The sequence below is a fragment of the Macrobrachium rosenbergii genome, chromosome 15 (genome assembly GCF_040412425.1).
Source record: "Macrobrachium rosenbergii isolate ZJJX-2024 chromosome 15, ASM4041242v1, whole genome shotgun sequence".
NCBI lineage: Eukaryota > Metazoa > Arthropoda > Malacostraca > Decapoda > Palaemonidae > Macrobrachium > Macrobrachium rosenbergii.
In genome coordinates, this window is record NC_089755.1 from 16,077,885 (window position 1) to 16,095,851 (window position 17,967).

General features: G+C 35.2%; 1 protein-coding gene across 1 annotated transcript in view; it reads right to left on the minus strand.

Annotated features, from left to right (window-relative positions):
- Positions 1 to 1,342: 1,342 nt before the first annotated feature.
- Positions 1,343 to 17,967, minus strand: part of LOC136846378 (uncharacterized) — a 44,833-nt gene continuing 28,208 nt past the window's right edge. Inside the window, exons 6-10 of the mRNA XM_067117176.1 lie at positions 15,689 to 15,837; positions 10,980 to 11,298; positions 8,749 to 8,858; positions 7,852 to 8,052; positions 1,343 to 3,595 (exon numbers count right to left, since the gene is read on the minus strand). Coding sequence (XP_066973277.1) covers positions 3,519 to 3,595; positions 7,852 to 8,052; positions 8,749 to 8,858; positions 10,980 to 11,068 — 477 coding nt within the window. The 5' untranslated portion in view covers positions 11,069 to 11,298; positions 15,689 to 15,837 and the 3' untranslated portion in view covers positions 1,343 to 3,518. The remainder of the gene's footprint in view (positions 3,596 to 7,851; positions 8,053 to 8,748; positions 8,859 to 10,979; positions 11,299 to 15,688; positions 15,838 to 17,967) is intronic.

Consider the following 17,967-nt stretch of genomic DNA (forward strand, 5'->3'; position numbering starts at 1 on the left):
CCAACCAAATGGGCCTGCGTTGCCCCAAGCAGTGAATTACGGTGTCTTGTTGTGATACCACTGTCGTCTATTTGAAAGGTAAATAATTCAGTGCTTCGGTAAACTGAGCCACAAATGGTTTTTAATGGAGCTTGCCCTATTGCCCACTTTTGCCCAGGAATCGAACCTGGGTTTCCTCAGGAAAAAACCTATCGGTCATACCACAAGGCAGCAAACTTTCAGACATACTCATATATATATATTATATATTATATGGCGAAACCTATCATATATATACCACATATATATATTATTATATAACTGTGTGTATATATACATATATATATATATATATATATATATATATATATATATATATATATATATATATATATATATATATATATATTATATATATATATATATATGTGTGGCAAATATTTTTGTGTGTGTGTGTGTGCTACACACACCCTGACCTTTCTTGTGGTGTGATTGGTAGCATTCTTGCCTACGAAGTGAGAAGTCCCAAGTTCTGACTCCTGGGCAAAAGTTGTCAGACACCACCACCATATGCCTTTTTTATTTGGGAGATGGTCCTAGAAGTAGTTAGCCTTAATGCTTTGGCAAATATCTTTTTTTTTTGGGGCAAAGACAGCCTCAGCTGCACAAAGGACCCCACCAACAGAATACCCCGGGGATGAAAGGTGCTAACTCCACACCCTAACCCACTGAGATTCTAGAGGCCTTTGTGCAACTGGTCACTCATCCAAGGATTGACCAGACCCAACTTTTTAATTAATGTTGCAGATCGAAACAGCCAGTGGCACAGCAGAGTATTGAGACTGATGTCCTCCATACTTTCCAATTAGACAGGCTTCAGGCTTCTTTTATCATGTTAACCAGTCTTGACTTTGTGTGTGTGTCAATTTTTTCAATACTTGACCAGGAAGGAGAGGTTTCTTTCAAAACCTTCTTATCCTTTTCCCAAGTGCTGCTGTTTCAAGGAAAGTAGCACTATCAAAGATGTGAGTTCCAATGGGGTGGCGGGGTCTTCATGGTATCCAAACATGAAAATCTAGAACCAAAATGCCAAGTCCTACAAGTGAAGGTAAGCAGGTGAATGTGCGTTGCTGAACTTGCCTTTTTATAGTTGATGTGGTCATCATGTATGACAGCCTCTTATGACCTGAAAGGTTGCTCATCTATCTTCTCCTCTGGAGATGATTTGAAGGTCGAAACATTGGCCACGAACCATCCTACAGGTCCACAGTACAGGGAAAACCTGCAGTCTGTGTAAATTGTGGATAGGGAATTCATCAGTGAACTCAAATATGTGTACTTCCAAAAGGGTTAAACATCATCATCAAGTGAACCTAGCATTTATCATTTTGAAATTTAAATCCTCATCTGAAGAGTGATATAAAAAATAAAATGCATCTATTTCTTCTGTTGTAGATGCAAAATTTTTGAAATGAGCAATAAACAGAGAGACTGGCACAACAAAAAGAGCATGGAAGTTAACAAACTCACTTAAAGGCCACATTCTAAAAAATGAAGGATGATATGAATGATAAGTCTGACGAGAACAGGTATAGTCACTCAGAGAAAGTCAGGTAACTCACAAAAAAATCTGGATAATTTAAAGTCCTGCTGACAGAACTTTCACAGAAGGTAGGAGTGACAGCAGCTGTAGTGTATCTGCCTCTGTGCAAGGTTGATCCAGTTTCGGAATTTCATGGCATTTCTAATTTCTGAAAGCTGGGCCAGGAGGTGCTGTATCTTACTAACATTTGTTGGTGTTCTGCATATCTGAAGGAAATCTGACAAGATAAGCAGTTGCTGTGTCTTCCTAGAGGAACATATCAACTTATGATGTGGATTTTGTTCAGGTAAAAGGAAAGAGTGCAAGTTGGGAGCTTTCTGTAGAGGAGGGTACTTCAGCAGCTTCAGGAAAGATTCTGGTTCCTAGAAAATGCCAGATCCTTCCAGGAAACAATAGAAATGTCAGCAACACATCTAGCACATGTATGTACCAGAAAAACTGGTCCAGAACTTAAGATGGACTCATGTAAGTCGTTTCAAACTCCCATAAACTTTCTTTCATAACTTCTGCAATTGAAATTTTATTCTGCTGTTAACCAATAGAGGGGCCATTGTTTACATTTTACAGTGGGACTAAGATTCTTTGCAGCATCCCGTCTGCCTAAGCTATTCTGCTTCAAGCCTTGTGTTTTTCATTTGCTCCTGTTGAGCTTGTTCCATTTAACTGTCTAGCTCCTTTTGCTCTTACCTTGTTCCATTTTCAATTGTTATTTACAAATAAATATTCCTGGCAACCCCATTTGAGTCTAGCAATGTAGCTAATTGTTTATATTACACTAATAATAGTGATAATAATATCCTCTTTTATTTATGCTCTTGCTAATTCTCGGTGTGACTGATCTTTGCTCTCAGCAATATAGTTCAATGACCAGATGAACATCATTCTTGGCTCATTTTACTTTGAACAGGCCACACTAATCTGCCAAGTATTGCAGTTCTTGGCAACTCCAAAAGGGTCCAGTCCTAAGAATAGATATATATACCTTGAACTTTGTCATTATGAGAAGGATTTCTGATCCTTAACTATTTCAAAATGCTGAACACTTTTTAGTCAGGATCTCTGGATCACATTTCTCATCTAGCTCTTGCCAATTCTGATTCTCCCTTTCCTACTACATTGCCACCCCTAATCTTACACACTCGCCTACATTATCTGTGTGTCGGGTTCCTAAGATTCTTGCTTAGTTGAAGGCCCCAAGGTCTGTGATGTTCTGTGTTCCAAATGGAATTTACTTATAAAATGGATCCATTAAATTGTTTATGTCACTGAAAATACAGTTCTGGCTTGAATCTCTCAAATGAACATTTAGTTATGTTATCTTCTAACAGTGGTAAAGTATCAAAAACTTTTCACAGCTCTAACTTTCTCAAACACCCTGAATCCAATTCTTAATATCGAGACCACCAGTATAGTACTTGCAAGACAATATCCACTGTGGATATCTTATTATGTCGATGCATAATATCCTCTGTAAGAGTTGGAGTTGGAGAGTCTATTGCTATTACCCCTGAGGCCTTTTACCGCTAATGGCTTTATTTAATGCTTCTATTCATCTATTTTCCATCCATTGTTGATGATGGCACAATAACAGCTTCCCCTTCTTTGTTTTAAGGGACATTCTTTAGGGTTGTGTCTGTCATTTTCATCCTCGACATATTTCAGTACAATCTCTCTTTTAACTATAACCAATGGTCCAGGTGCAACTTCTTGCCTTCCTCCTTTGTCTACCCTCAATCTCTAATCAATCATCGGAAATTCATCACAACAAAGCTGTTCTAGACCTCAGTAGGAAAGAACAGTAATAATTGCACTTCAAAAAACTGTACCAAAATCGTAGCAAGCTTTGGGGGTTGATCATTCTCACATGATTCCGATCAACGATAATTGTTGCAGAAGACAACCAATGGAGTAGGAATCTTACAGAGACATTTCCTTCCTACCCAGCCATCAGAAACAGCAACGTAGCCAGGATGTAAGGGCAGGCTTGTAGACACCTGCTTCTGTTAGTGGTTTCTGTGAAAGAAATGACACAGGTGATTAGATATTAAATACTGTCAAAAATACACGTAGTAGGTAATACTGCCCTAAAATGGAAGACTGCAGCATCTGCAAAAGTACAAAACTGAGAAAAATGGTAGATATTCCTTGCCTTACTACTGATTTTGCAGATACTACGGCAAATGGGACCCCTAAATACTCTGTGGAAAGCATTGAAGAATCATTCTGAAACTGCTGATAACTTATGTATTAATGTTTCACAAGCCCAATAGGTGGTATATCTCAATTTTCTTAGAAAATTTTACAGATACTGCAGTTTTAATCAGCCATTTTGGTTAGGGGAGTATTTTTTGAAGAATCCTTCTGAATATATACATAAAGGAAAATCTTAAAATTTTCAAAATAATTCATATCCAACTACACAAACATGGTCGCTTAGTGTGGTACAAACATGGTAAGGCCTGTTGTGGACTTTTGAACTCTTCATACTAACCGAAACCTAATTTGAAATGCGAGCGACTTAAGTACTCGGCAATTACCTTTAAAATAACATTACGCAGGATAAATATTAATAACAGGGGTTTTCATGCATAAAGGGATTACGCCCCGCTAATAATGTAATTTTACATAATCGCCTTATGCAGCGTGACTAATATTGGATCACCCGGGCGTTTAGTCCGCTCGCATTAGCTTTATAATTTGCTTTCATTTATTCATAGTAATTCGCTTCTGTCGGGTTTGTGGTCAGGATTTTGTTGTTGGAAATGCTATCACACAGATATAACTGTAACATATACATTTAAGAGCTGCATATATATATATATATATATATATATATATATATATATATATATATATATATATATATATATATATATATATATATATATATATATATATATATATATATATATATATATATATATATATATATATATATATATATATATATATATATATATATATATATGTATATATATATATATATATATATATATATATATATATATATATATATATATATATATATATATATATATATATACATATATATATATATATATATATATATACTGATATATATATATATGTAGTCATCAGGGACGTCATTATAGGACAAATGATGCAGATTGAATGATCAAATAAACATATATATAGACACCTTACAAGTATATACTAAACGACCTACTGAGCCCAGTATCCAGCACGCCAGGAGAATTACGACTTTCATCATAGTCCACATACATCAAAGGATGTTCCTGTCACGTGCAAGTATCCGATGGCTACTGAAAGTGTTTGTTGTAGGGCAGCCGATCGATGCGTCTTAGAAAGTCCTTCAAATGCATCGAACAATTGTATCTTTAGGCACGAAACATAAACGAAGAAAAAACTCTGCAATCTGCAAAACGCAGATTGATATGAGAAACTTTTTTAACAGCCTCAGCCCAGCACGAGGAAGCTTACGACTTTAGAGTCAATTTCATTAAAGCAATTTATTGTTCCTCGTCAAATGCCCAGACGTCTTCCACACCTTGCTTATTTTGTAATTTCTGCTGTTCTGTTTACTTTCGACCTTTTTAACTTTTTGTTTAGTCACTTTTAGCCATGTATTGTAGGTTTGTTTTAAGATATTTTAAAAATGTATTTTTTTTTTTTTTATTTTTATCTTTATAATTTTATGTAGTGACGTCCCTTTTTTTTTTTATTAAACAAAATTATGTGCCATTGCAGCCTTGAAAATGCAATGGATTATTGTGAACCTCGTCGGCTATTATAAAAAATGTTGATTGTTCGTGTGCCTTCCATCTGCCCTTGGTCTCTATATATATGATGAAAAATATTTATATATATATATATATATATATATATATATATATATATATATATATATATATATATATATATATATATATATATATATATATATATATATATATATATATATATATATATATAATCTCACATAAAAGATAGCAAGATGTGAATTTATGACATCTGTTGGATGGTAAACTTACAAGTTTGTTGGATGGCAACTCTACAATTTTGTCATGCAACCCACATAGCAAGGCATAAAACTGACATATTTTGTTACTCTTCATGTGAGAGAACATCAAACATAAAGGGGATTCACAAAATATTTACTTGAGAAAGAATAATTTAGTGCCAGTAGCAAACAAGGTTACATATTTGTGACATCATTCTTAGGTGATCCTGACGAAACAACGTGACTTAGGAAGCAAAGACGACCTATTGTGTACCTATTGTATAACTTTTGATGAGAGAGACCATACTGCCCTTAAATGGAAGACTGCAGTATCTGCAAAATACAAAACTGAGAAGATTGGTAGATACCCTTGCCTTCCTGCTGATTTTGCAGATACTGCAAATGGAACCCCCTAAATACTCGTGGAAAGCATTGAAGAATCATTCTGGAGCTGCCTTAACTTGTGTATTAGTGTTTCACGAGCCCAATAGGTGGTATATCTCAATTTCAAAAATTTTGCAGATACGATACTGCAGTTTTCTATTTTAGGGCAGCATAGGTCAGGAAGTGTGGAGAGCCAAAATTTTCCGCTTGTAGCAAACTAAATTTGGTAAAAAAAAAAAAATAAAGCATATTCTTAAACTGATCGCAGGGTCAAATTTCGTGGTACTCGACAGCCTCCTTAATCAAATGCAAAAAGTAAGTCGGGACCAGTATCTTATGTCTGGCCTCTGCCTGGCCAGCAGTGCCTCAGTAATGCATTCGAATCATAAATACAATAAACCCGCCGGATAACGCATCCCAAATTCGCGCAGCCTGCGATGCTTCATTTATTCCATTTACAACGCAAATTGCACGAGTAACACGAGTACTTTCGACCGAACGAATACTTTCAACTTAGTGTACCTTCCGCAGTGCCATGGCAAATGCCGAGACGTAAATTCAGAGAATGAAGCAAATACGTCATATATTTGTAATGCTGTTTATGTTTTGTTAACAGGCATTAATAATCATGTTCAATTCACAGCAATATAAGTAGACAAAGTAAACTGTATTTACACATTAAGCTAATTACTACCTGCTTTTTTAATATGCAATGAAGATGAGTAGAAATAAATGTCAGTTACTTTTAATTACATGAGTGTCAATGATTCCTGTGGGCACCAGAAGAGTTAGAAGACCTAGACCTACTTGGATGAGAACTAAGAGATGATAGGCAGGAGATGAGTGGAGATTTGTAAAAGTGAAAGCACAGGAAAGACATGCAAGGCAGAATTTCTCAGTTTGCTTTTTCATAGTATTGGATGAAATGATGATGATGATGATGAGTGATTAATGGTGGAAGAATGGAAGGTACTGAATGCAGGATACCTGCAAAGGATCTGAAAACGTAGGTATCCAAGGAGGCAAAATTTGGGATACATTGCGTGGCTGTTGAGCTAATTCCTATTTATGGAAGTGATCAAAACAAAACTGTTTTATTACTGTTCAGTCATGTGGAGAGACCAAATATCAAAATGTTGGGTAAAGTCTGTACAGTTTCAAAGTTTTATTGGTCAGAAGAAGGGGTCTGAAAAGGTTTTGGGTGGATGGGGAGGCAGAGGTACTAGAATGAAGGGGCCTTAGAATGCATGTAAGATACTGTAGCGCTGTGTGTGTGTCTGTAAGGAGGGATTGATGTACTGCTGATGAACATTCTGGGTAGATATACGAAGCAGATGAAGTTGTGTTTTTCCACACAGTGTCTCACCATACAGACTATAAAGAAAGTTTTACTTGATTTCCCCATAACATCCACACTTCACTTCCATAAAGGGGCTAGTGCCATCAATGCACCTCATGCGATGCACTGTAGGCATTACTTAAGGTTCTTTGCAACATCCCTTTCGATCCCCCTAGCTGCAACCTCTTTCATTCCTTTTTCTGTATCTCTGTTCATATTCTCTTTCTTCCATCTGACTTTCCACTTTCTCCCAACAATTGATTCATAGTCCAACTGCAAAAGGTTTTCCTCCTGTTACACCTTTAAAACCTTCTTACTGTCAGTTTCCCTGTCAGTGCTGAATGACTTCGTAGGTCCCAGTCCTTGGCCTTTGGCCTAAATTCTATATTCCAATTCCAATTCCTCGCGCTTGATTCAACAGTTAACTGATGAACATAACAGGAAGAAATTTTGTTTCATCTGTGCCAGGAAAAGTAGCCTGTGTAGTGTAGTCAGCAAACCACTACTACAGTTAATGAATGAGACAAATATCCCAAGGAATGGGAGGAGGAGAGTTTGACCTACCTCTGTGAACATCAGGAGTCAGGTTGATGATGAGGGGAGCCGAGAGGTTGACTGTGTCGTCGTCGTACGTCGTGTGGGATCTGGAAGACGTCGGTGCTCCTCCTAGGCTGTTGTACAGATGGGTCATCAGTGTCGTTGTGTAAGCACCTATGGTCGTGATCGTCGACGACGTGGGTGGCGGAGCGATGGTTGTAGTGATTTCTGAAGGGGAGAAGAAGTTTCTTACTTTGAGTTACCCTTCCTCACACCATGGAGTGCTCAGTAATACCTTACTGGATCCCAAGGCACCGCAGTGAAGACTCAGAACAGGCTAAGCTGTTATTCCCAGATTACGGGCTGAGTACAAGAGAATTTCTTCTACTACACAAGCACACACACGAGTCGCTCTTAGGGTATAAAATGCCATTCTTTAACAAAGGGTTTTGGAAATTATCATCAAGTCCAAAGTTCCTTAGAAGTTCAGCTGTGTCTTACTATGTAGGTTAACTTTCTTATTGCTTGCTTTCACAATCTAACACGTACTCTGCATGCTAATAGAAATGATAATTCCAGTATATGTATGTACGTATGTATGTATATATATTTGTATGTAGTGGGCTTTATTGTAACCCCAGTGGATCTAAGCAGAGGGGCATTCTAATTTCAAGAAAAAAAGTTTTGTCAATATATTTCTATTTCTTCTGTCGCCTGATTTTGTCGTCGATATCATTGACATTAGGACAACAGTTTAACATTTTAAATAAATCAATTAATCGCTGGATTAAAGCAAGCTAAAGGATGGAAGAAAAGCAATGTCACAATCAAACATCGGAAGGAAAAACTGCTTAAAAATCCACAAGACAGCGAACGTCAGCCTTAGAAGACAGAATGTCATACAAGGAGAAAGAAAGTCCTAACCTCTTAAAGTTGTGGTGTAGGAGCCTTGACCTTCCTTGTTTCTTATCGAGCAAGTGTAGCGCCCGAAATCCCCCGGAGTAAGTTTTCTAATCTGCAAAGTCATATTATGCCTGGGAAAGAAGGAACATTACGTGGAAAATTAATGAACTGGGTTCCAGTCATATGCATTCAAATGGGAGCAACAAGCCTAAAGTAAATAAGAAAATGAAGAGACGGTAATTTTAATGTACAAATATTCATATTTCATCATTAAAGCATTTTCCTTAACTGAGAGTGGCTCTAGAGAATAAACACTGTAACGGTTTTTGCCGCATTCATACTTTAACAGACAATTTTTGGTAGGTAGGTAAATTTATCATCACGGATATGGAAAATCAGTAGCCTGGTACATTCAGGACACTAAGAAGGCCTGTGTGTAAAACTTTCATAACAGAAGCTAATCCATTCACCTAAACAGAAGACTCATCAGCAATACATCAAACCCCAACACACACTGCACCATACACTCTCACTTCTTAGATCTTAAAGCCTTTCCTGCCCAGTAATTCTGCCAGTTGACCTACCAGCACTTTCTGGGCCTTAGAAATCGTCTCCAACTCCCATCTAATATTATACACTCTCATCAATAACTTATCATCATCTAATATTATATTCTCTCCTCAGTAACTTATCCTCCATTTTTGCACATGACTGAATTAGCTCAAAACAATCTAGTCCATCTTTTCACCGACACTAACCTTTTAATTAAAGCTCCTTTGTATCGCCATATGTCTCATCCTATTAATTTTAATTAAGCTAAATGTGTTAATACATAAACTATTCATCTCAACAGCTATTAGTCTTTTCTTCATTTGTCCCCATAGGGGTGGCGCCATCAATACACCTTGTGGTGCACTGTAGAACAATTTATCTTCTTTGCAGCGTCCCTTTCAACCCCTAGCTGCAACCCCTTTCACTACCATATTTACTGTACCTCCTTCATTTCTTTTTCCATCTAACTTTTCACCCTCTCCTAACAGTTGATTCACAGTGCAACTGCAAAAGGTTTTCCTCCTGTTACACCTTTCCAGACCCTCTTGCTGTCAATTTCATTTCAGTAAATAACCTCAAAAGTCCCAGCAGCTTGGCCTTTGGCCTAAATTTCATATTCCATTCCATTCCATTTCTTCATTTGTATTCAACATACAGTACACACTTGAATTCTGCAAAGGAAAATTGCTTCTGTAATCTCTTCAAAGTCCAACATTGGCTTGTACAGTCTCTTCCCAGCCTCAGGGTGTGTCCACTCTGCAGTAGGCTACTTAACTCACACATCATAAAAAAGTGGGAATACAGGTTAACAGTTCATTGGAAGTCTGACCAGTCCTTCACGTGATTATCCAGCATTGGTCAAAGAATTGTTCTCCACTTACAGTAGTTGACTTTTTTCAACCTGAATGTGATATGCAATAAGATGCTGACATGTGTTTATGACTGTAGTGTGGATGCACCCTTAGCATATGCTCTGCTACCTTCTTTGCTGATCCTATACTTTAACTCCTCTATTCTCTAACCTACTTTTCCACTCTTTATCTATCCATATTAGCATTCATTGGCCCGTCTTCCTGATATTCACTCATATTTACTAGCAACTTTCTCATCTTACATTTTGCAGCTCACTAGTTTTGCAGTTTTTCTTCAATGACCTTAATCAGTATTGTACCTCAAGAGCATGTTTAACACAATGTTCCACCTTCACCTCTTGTTCTTCACTCTGTGTGGACATAAACTTCAGCATTGCAACATATTAAACTAGACAAATACTGGTCTCAGACACACTTTTATGCCAAACCAGACATTCTCCTGTCTATATATTCTTTTGCTCCTGTATTGCTTCTGTCATAAAACTTTTAATCGGTATCAACAACTTATCTTCTGTAATACTGTACTATACAATCCTCTTTATCAACTCTATCACTAGGTTCATGTATGCCACAGACAGTATTTTTGCTCATACTTCTTTTATATCATGACTGTTTCTTAGTAAACAAATAATTCACACAAACTCTTCCTTTTTTGAAACTCACATTTCCTCCTTTATCAGACATTAGAACGTTCAAAATCCCATACCAATATAACCATTAATTCACTGTAATTGGAGATATTGATGTATACGTTGTATCAGCCGAATATAACTAACACTCAACAATGTGCAGTAAATGCTAACTCTCAGGAAGTTAATGAAAACTTACGTGTAAGGTGGATGTCCATCCTGTATAGTATTGGTGAAGTATTCTTCCGTGAGACGTCGTAGTCCCAAATGATTCTCCAGGATCCACATGACATTAGGAGCTGGGAAAGCCGCGTAGAGACAAGTCAGGCTCACCGCCTGCCCAAGATGGGCCCAGATTTGGCTGCCAGGGCCCCTGACCTTAGGCGCGAAGTACACGTTCAAGACGACTCTTTTGCTCTTCGATGGCGGATAGCCGTTGCTTGCGATGCAAATGTATCCCCCAGCGGTCTGGTGGTTTACGTGTTCCAGTATAAGCTTTCTTTTCTCCCAGCTTTGAACTGAGGGACAGGGAAGTTGGAATTGTAAAAACTGCTTTTTAGTAACAATTGTGGGTAACAGTGAAAAGAAGTTGCATTTGCTATTTACACGAGTCCTGGCCTACTTGAAAGCAGATCAAAGATATAATTCAACTGGGATGCATCCTAACTTAACCTATACAAGGACACCGTTGCCTGTCTTGGCCCCCTCTGGACACTCCACCCCAATGTGATGACATACTCGTACATAACGTAATAACGTGTACAGAACCATATCTATGTCAATATTACCCAGTTATCATGCTGCCAAATAAATTTATCATCATTTGTCAAATAAAATTTATCATTTATCAATATAACTATATATATATTATATATATTTATATCATTTGTCAATATAACTTTATCTATTGTCAATATAACTTTATCATCATATGTCAATATACTTATCATCATTTTTCAGTATATATTTATCATCATTTGTCAATGTAACATTTATCATCATCTAAACTTGAGAAATCTGTTTGATATTACAAATCATTTGCAACAGACCATTTATTCATTTGTCTGATTAGCTTGTACCTACCATCATTTGTCAGAAATCTTTTTTTTTTCATTTTACCAACAAAACTTGACAAATATCAATACTAGTATAAACTACAGATGTCTTAAACGTCACTCCTTGTAAAAAAGATGGGAAAATGATTCCTTCCATGTAATCAGCCTGTATCAAAACTTTCCAATTTGCAAAGTTTTAATTAAGTTCTCTACATGACCCAGACCAGAATGAACAGGAAATTTCCGTCTGTGATGCAAATGATATATGATGCATTGAGGGCTACAGTTTCAATGATCAAAGTTGCAACTGAACTAAGGGTATAATTAGGTTTCTTTTTTTTTCTTTTTGCTGATTCAAAAAACCTAATTGATGATGTCCCTAACACTATCTTAACAGAATTGAATAGAATACAGAATTTAGGCCAAAGGCCAAGCTCTGGGACCTATGAGGTCATTCAGCTCTGAAAGGGAAATTGTGAGTAGAAGGTTTGAAGTGTAACAGGAGGAAAAGTATACCTTAGTTTAACCAGACCACTGAGCTGATTCAATTCTTAGGGCTGGTTGAAGGATTAAGATTTTAGAAAGAAATGGGAAAGCAGTTGCACTAAAAGAAACATTGGTTAGGAGAAGGGGAAAGTAAGATGCAAGAATGAGAATATGAATGGAGGTATAGTGAAAGGAATGAAAGGAGGGCAGTTGCATCTGCTATGGGGAAAAATAAATATGTGCTAAACATACTATGCAGTTTTCGTAACCTGGGCTGACGTTTTAACGTAAACCTGTTTGTTTTGTTGTTCCCAGCTAATATGTTTCTCTAAATCAATTTATCATCAACAGAATTTTAAATATTTCCCTAGCTATGCCAAATACTTTGCATAACTATATTAATGAGTTTTATGGCAATTATTTTAGTACTCTCTTGAAAGGCTAACGACAATTGGAATAAAATTATTCATTTCAAAAGATGGGTGGGAGTAGCATCAACTGAAAAAACTACACGTTTGTAAACTTGAACAAATTAAAGGGCCTTGTGAGCAGCAAGAGATTTTATAAGATGATATATATGGTGCCGTCATATATATATATATATATACACCTATATATATATATATATATATGAGCACTGCAGGCATTACATGAGAGTCTTTGCAGCTTATATATATGAAGCAACGTCTTTCAGTCCTTTACTGCACCTATCTTCATATTCTGTTATAATCATTGGATCTAGATATTCTTGGCCATATATCTGCTGGGCCTGGCGTTTTATATCTCTGGCCGGCCACCCTGAATGTATATCGATTTATTTCATGATAGTATTCATTTCGGTATAATGTAGTTCATTTCACTAAGCAATTAAATGGACCCGTTATAGGTAACCAAATATGTGTTTCTTAGCCACGTAAAAGGTCAGTTATCTTAATAAATCTCTGAGGAGAGCTGTTAAAACAGCAGTTGTGAAACTAAAAATGGTAAATATAAAAACAAAGTTCAGAGGTTTTCTTCCAAACTGATAACCTCTTGGATTCAAATTATATATTCTCTGAGCCACCTGTAGGAACATTTCTGTCTCAACTTGACTTTCAGCAGCTGAATACTGAGGTCCCATTCCCTTTGGTTTCAAATTATATATTCTCTTCTATTCTGTTCTTGAAGGATGCTGACAAGGGAAAACTGAATATAACAGCTCCTTGCATCTAATTTGATATTTAAATAGCCTCTTAGAATTGAAATGAATTGAATTTGAATATAGAATTTAGGCCAAAGGCCAAGCACTGGGACCTATGAAGCTATTCAGCGCTGAAACGGAAATTGACAGTAAATATATGAATATGTAACAGGTACCTTCATTGCAGTTGCACTATGAATCAACTGTTAGGAGAGGTGGAAAGGATTGGAAGAAAGAGAATGTGAAAGGAGGTAAGTAAAAGGAACGAAAGGGGTTGCAGCTAGAGGGCTAAGGGACGCTGCAAAGAAGCTTATAATTGTAATGCCTACAGTGCACCGCATGAGGTGCACTGACGAAACTAGCCCCTACGAAGAATATATAGCAACTTGAATAAAACTTTAGGAACAAAAGAGTCTCAAGAATAGTTTTATGCCTAAAGACTTTGAGATCCCTTTTGAACCTCTATCATAAATTTAAAAACATTTTGGGTCATCAGGCTATTGCATTGCAAGCGTGACCAAAAATCACCATTTTATCAATATAACTTTATCGTCATTTGTCAATATAATTTTTATCATTTGTCAATATACGTTATCATCATTTGTCATTACAATTTTATCATCATATATTTATCATTATTTGTCAGTATAAATTTATCATCATTTGTTAAATATATCTTTATCATCATTACTCTGTATACTTTATATCATTTGTCAACATAACTTTTTCATCATTTGTCAATATAACTTTATCAATTGTATATAACTTATACATCATATTGTCAATATATTTATCATCATTTGTCATATAACTTTATCATCATTTATATCATATGTCAATATATATATTTATAAATATATTTGTCAATATAACTTTATCACCATTTGTCATATAACTTTTATATATATTGTCAATATAACTTTATCATTTGTCAATATAACTTATCATTTGTCAATTAACTTTTTCATTTGTGAATATAATTATCATCATATGTCAATATACTTTGTCATATTTGTCAATATGATATAAATTTTAACCAATCATATCAATCATCATTTGTCCAAGAATTTATATATATCATTGTCATTTATAAAAAATTCCAAGATTCATCATCTTTGAACAAATGAATATTTTTTAAAGAAAATAAATATAATTGAATTGAATTGAACTGAATATAGAATTAGCCATTTGGTCCTAAGACTATTCATTTTTGACAATATAAGGTCTGACAGGTGTAACATATTGCTCTATGAATCAATTGTTAAGATTGAGGAAAAGTAAGATGGGGAGAAAGAGTTGTGAAAGGAGGTACATGTAAAAGGAATGAATATTAGGCCCTGAAGGCACGCTGCAAAGAACCCTGCAGCCCTACAGTGCACCGAATGAGGTGCAATGACCGTTACCCAGAAAATAAAAGAGGGAAAAATAAAAAACGAAAAAATTATTATGCAAAAAATAACTGGGCTGACGTTTTGAAAGACCTGTTTGTTTATTGTTCCAAATATGTAACCCCTCAATTTATCCTCCAACAGAAGATTTAAAATATTTCCAGTTATGAAATATTAATTGCATAATTAAAGTCCTCAGCCCTTTTTTATGAGTTTTATTCATTGCAAAATATTCATTTTTCCTCATATCCTGTTGGTTGCACAACGACAATATGGAATAAAATTATGTCATATCAAAAGATGGGTGGGAGTATGGATAACACTAGTGGCTGAAAAACTACACGTTACAACAACTTGCAAAAGATCTATGGGGCCTGGTGTGAGCAGCAAGAGATTTTTTTATATATATATATCCGTGTATATATATATATATGATATATATATATATATATATCCCTGTATATATATATATATATATATATATATATATATATATATATCCCCATGTATATAAATATATTGCATATATATGCATGGATATTGTAATATATATATATATATATATATATATATATATATATATATATATATATATATATATATATATATATATATATATACATTGTATGTATGTTTAATATATTTTAATATATATATATATATAATATAAGATATAATATAATATGTGTGTATATATTATGTACACAAGGTCAATTATTATAAATCAACAAAAAATAAAACAAAAAAACCATAAATATAAAACAAATCAAGAAAAGAAAGCATCCAACCATAACCTCACCGTACGTGGAGGAATTGAGCCTGATCCGACTGTAGTCTTCTGAACCACTTGTAGGAAGGGGTTAGTTCCGTGGGCGGAGCAGCTGAGGACTGCTTTCATTCCCTCCATCACCCACAGCCTCATCTTTTTGTCGTCCAACACTGGCGGTTCTGGAGGGCAATGTTTCAATGTTTGTATATATATATATATATATATATATATATATATATATATATATATATATATATATATATATATATATATATATATATATATATATATATATATATATATATATATATATATACTGGTAAGTCTACTGGTCACTTTTTACCAGATATATATAATAATTGTAATAGCCACAATGCCCTCTTATCTTCTCATATTTTACCAGTGCTTTTGGAAAGAATATTTGGAAAGCCTTAGATCCAAGTGCAAGAAATTTGAAGGAACTATGATGTCTCGGTAGTGGGAAACGAACCTCAAAAGGGCAAGGCTTTGCAGGACAAGCTATCCAAATTATTAAAATAAAAAATTTCTAGCATTTGGATAAGAAGGCATTTTATATATGACAAGCGTATATAAAAAATATATATATATATATATATATATATATATATATATTGTATATTATATATATATATATATATATATATATATATATATATATATATATATATATATATATACACACACACACATACACAGTCAGATATTAACTCACAAATAATCCATTAGTATCGAATGCACTCTACCTTGGTATAACTCACACTTCAAGGGAATTAATATTATAATAAGTCCCCCTAACCTGACAGGATTCGAACCTGTGCCTTTTAGGGTTAGAAGTAGGGAGCCAGTGAGCATGTGCACTCATCCGTCAAGAGAGCTCTAAGCTGCTTTCAACAATGGTGTAAATTTTCCCGCCCAATTGATGTTCTGGGCATAGATACGAAATCAACCCAGATTTTGTGTTTCCCTTAGCTTATAAGAGCATAAGTTTATGTCCTGATGAGGATTTAACCCATAAGTGGGTAGTGCCATCAGTGCATAACATGCGGTGCACTGTAAAAGCTGCAGTCCCTTTCATTCCTTTTACTGTACCTCCTTTCGCATTCTCTTTTCTTCCATCTTACTTTCCACCCTCTCTTAACAATTGTTTCGTAGTGCAATTGCGAGGTTTCCCTCCAGTTACACTTTTCAAACCTTTTTACTCTCAATTTCCTCTTCAGCACTGAATGACCTCATAGGTCCCCGCGCTTGGCCTTTTGTCTCAATTCTATATTCTATTCTATTCTATGAGGATTTGGTACTGAGGAATTCATAGTTAGAAGAAAAGTCGCCTTTCAGATTATCTTTTCGTGCTATAAATCTAAATCCTGGTTAACACAGGGAAATTTTTAATAAAAGATCAGATTCTGGAATCTTGCCAGATTTCATCAACTCCTTTGAGCAGAAGAAGACGACGACTCAAGCAAAGCAGTGCATTAGTAGTAGTAGTAGTAGATAGGACTAGCCTTATAACGGCTTCACCATCTCCGTTTCGATGAACAAACGCTCACGCAATAACAATGAAGGCGAGATTAGTTACAGTTTGCACGAAGCGATAACAGTGAAACCTCGAGTAAGTATTGCACTCTCATCAGTGTTGCTTGGATTAAGGGCTCGACATCCCATTGCAAATTGATATTCACGTAATGGTTATGGATCGCCCATTTTAGCTTCGAGCCTCCTGTTTTATATTTCAAAATAATCTCACTGGGTAATATCCCTGTTGTTTATTCATGCAATTATTGAATTTCAAAGTTAATTGCACATGCTTAGATGAAAGCCTTTTTTAATGTCAGTGATTACTTACTAATCCTGTCATTTGCTGCTTTATTCTGTTCTTTTTGTTTTACTCTGTACAAGCATTTGATGCCCTAAACTGGCTTTACAAATCATAGAAACATTTTTATTATTATTATTATTATTATTATTATTATTATTATTATTATTATTATTATTATAACAACATGCTTTCTCAGCTCCATTCATTCCCTTACCAGAGCAACAATGGCTGGAAATGAGTCATTTGTAATCAAACCATTCTGTTTGAGCTAACATAACAAAAGAGTTTGAAGCAAGCAGCACTAAACTGATTGAATTCAAATGAGGACGGGAAACTGTATGAAAATTAATGTCTTATGTCCATTATTACTATTATTATTAAACCAGGTCTGTCCTTATGAAGACAGGATCTCTTATAAAACCCAGAATGTCTTGTCTACAGAAACTACAAAACCAGGTCCGAGCAACAGATG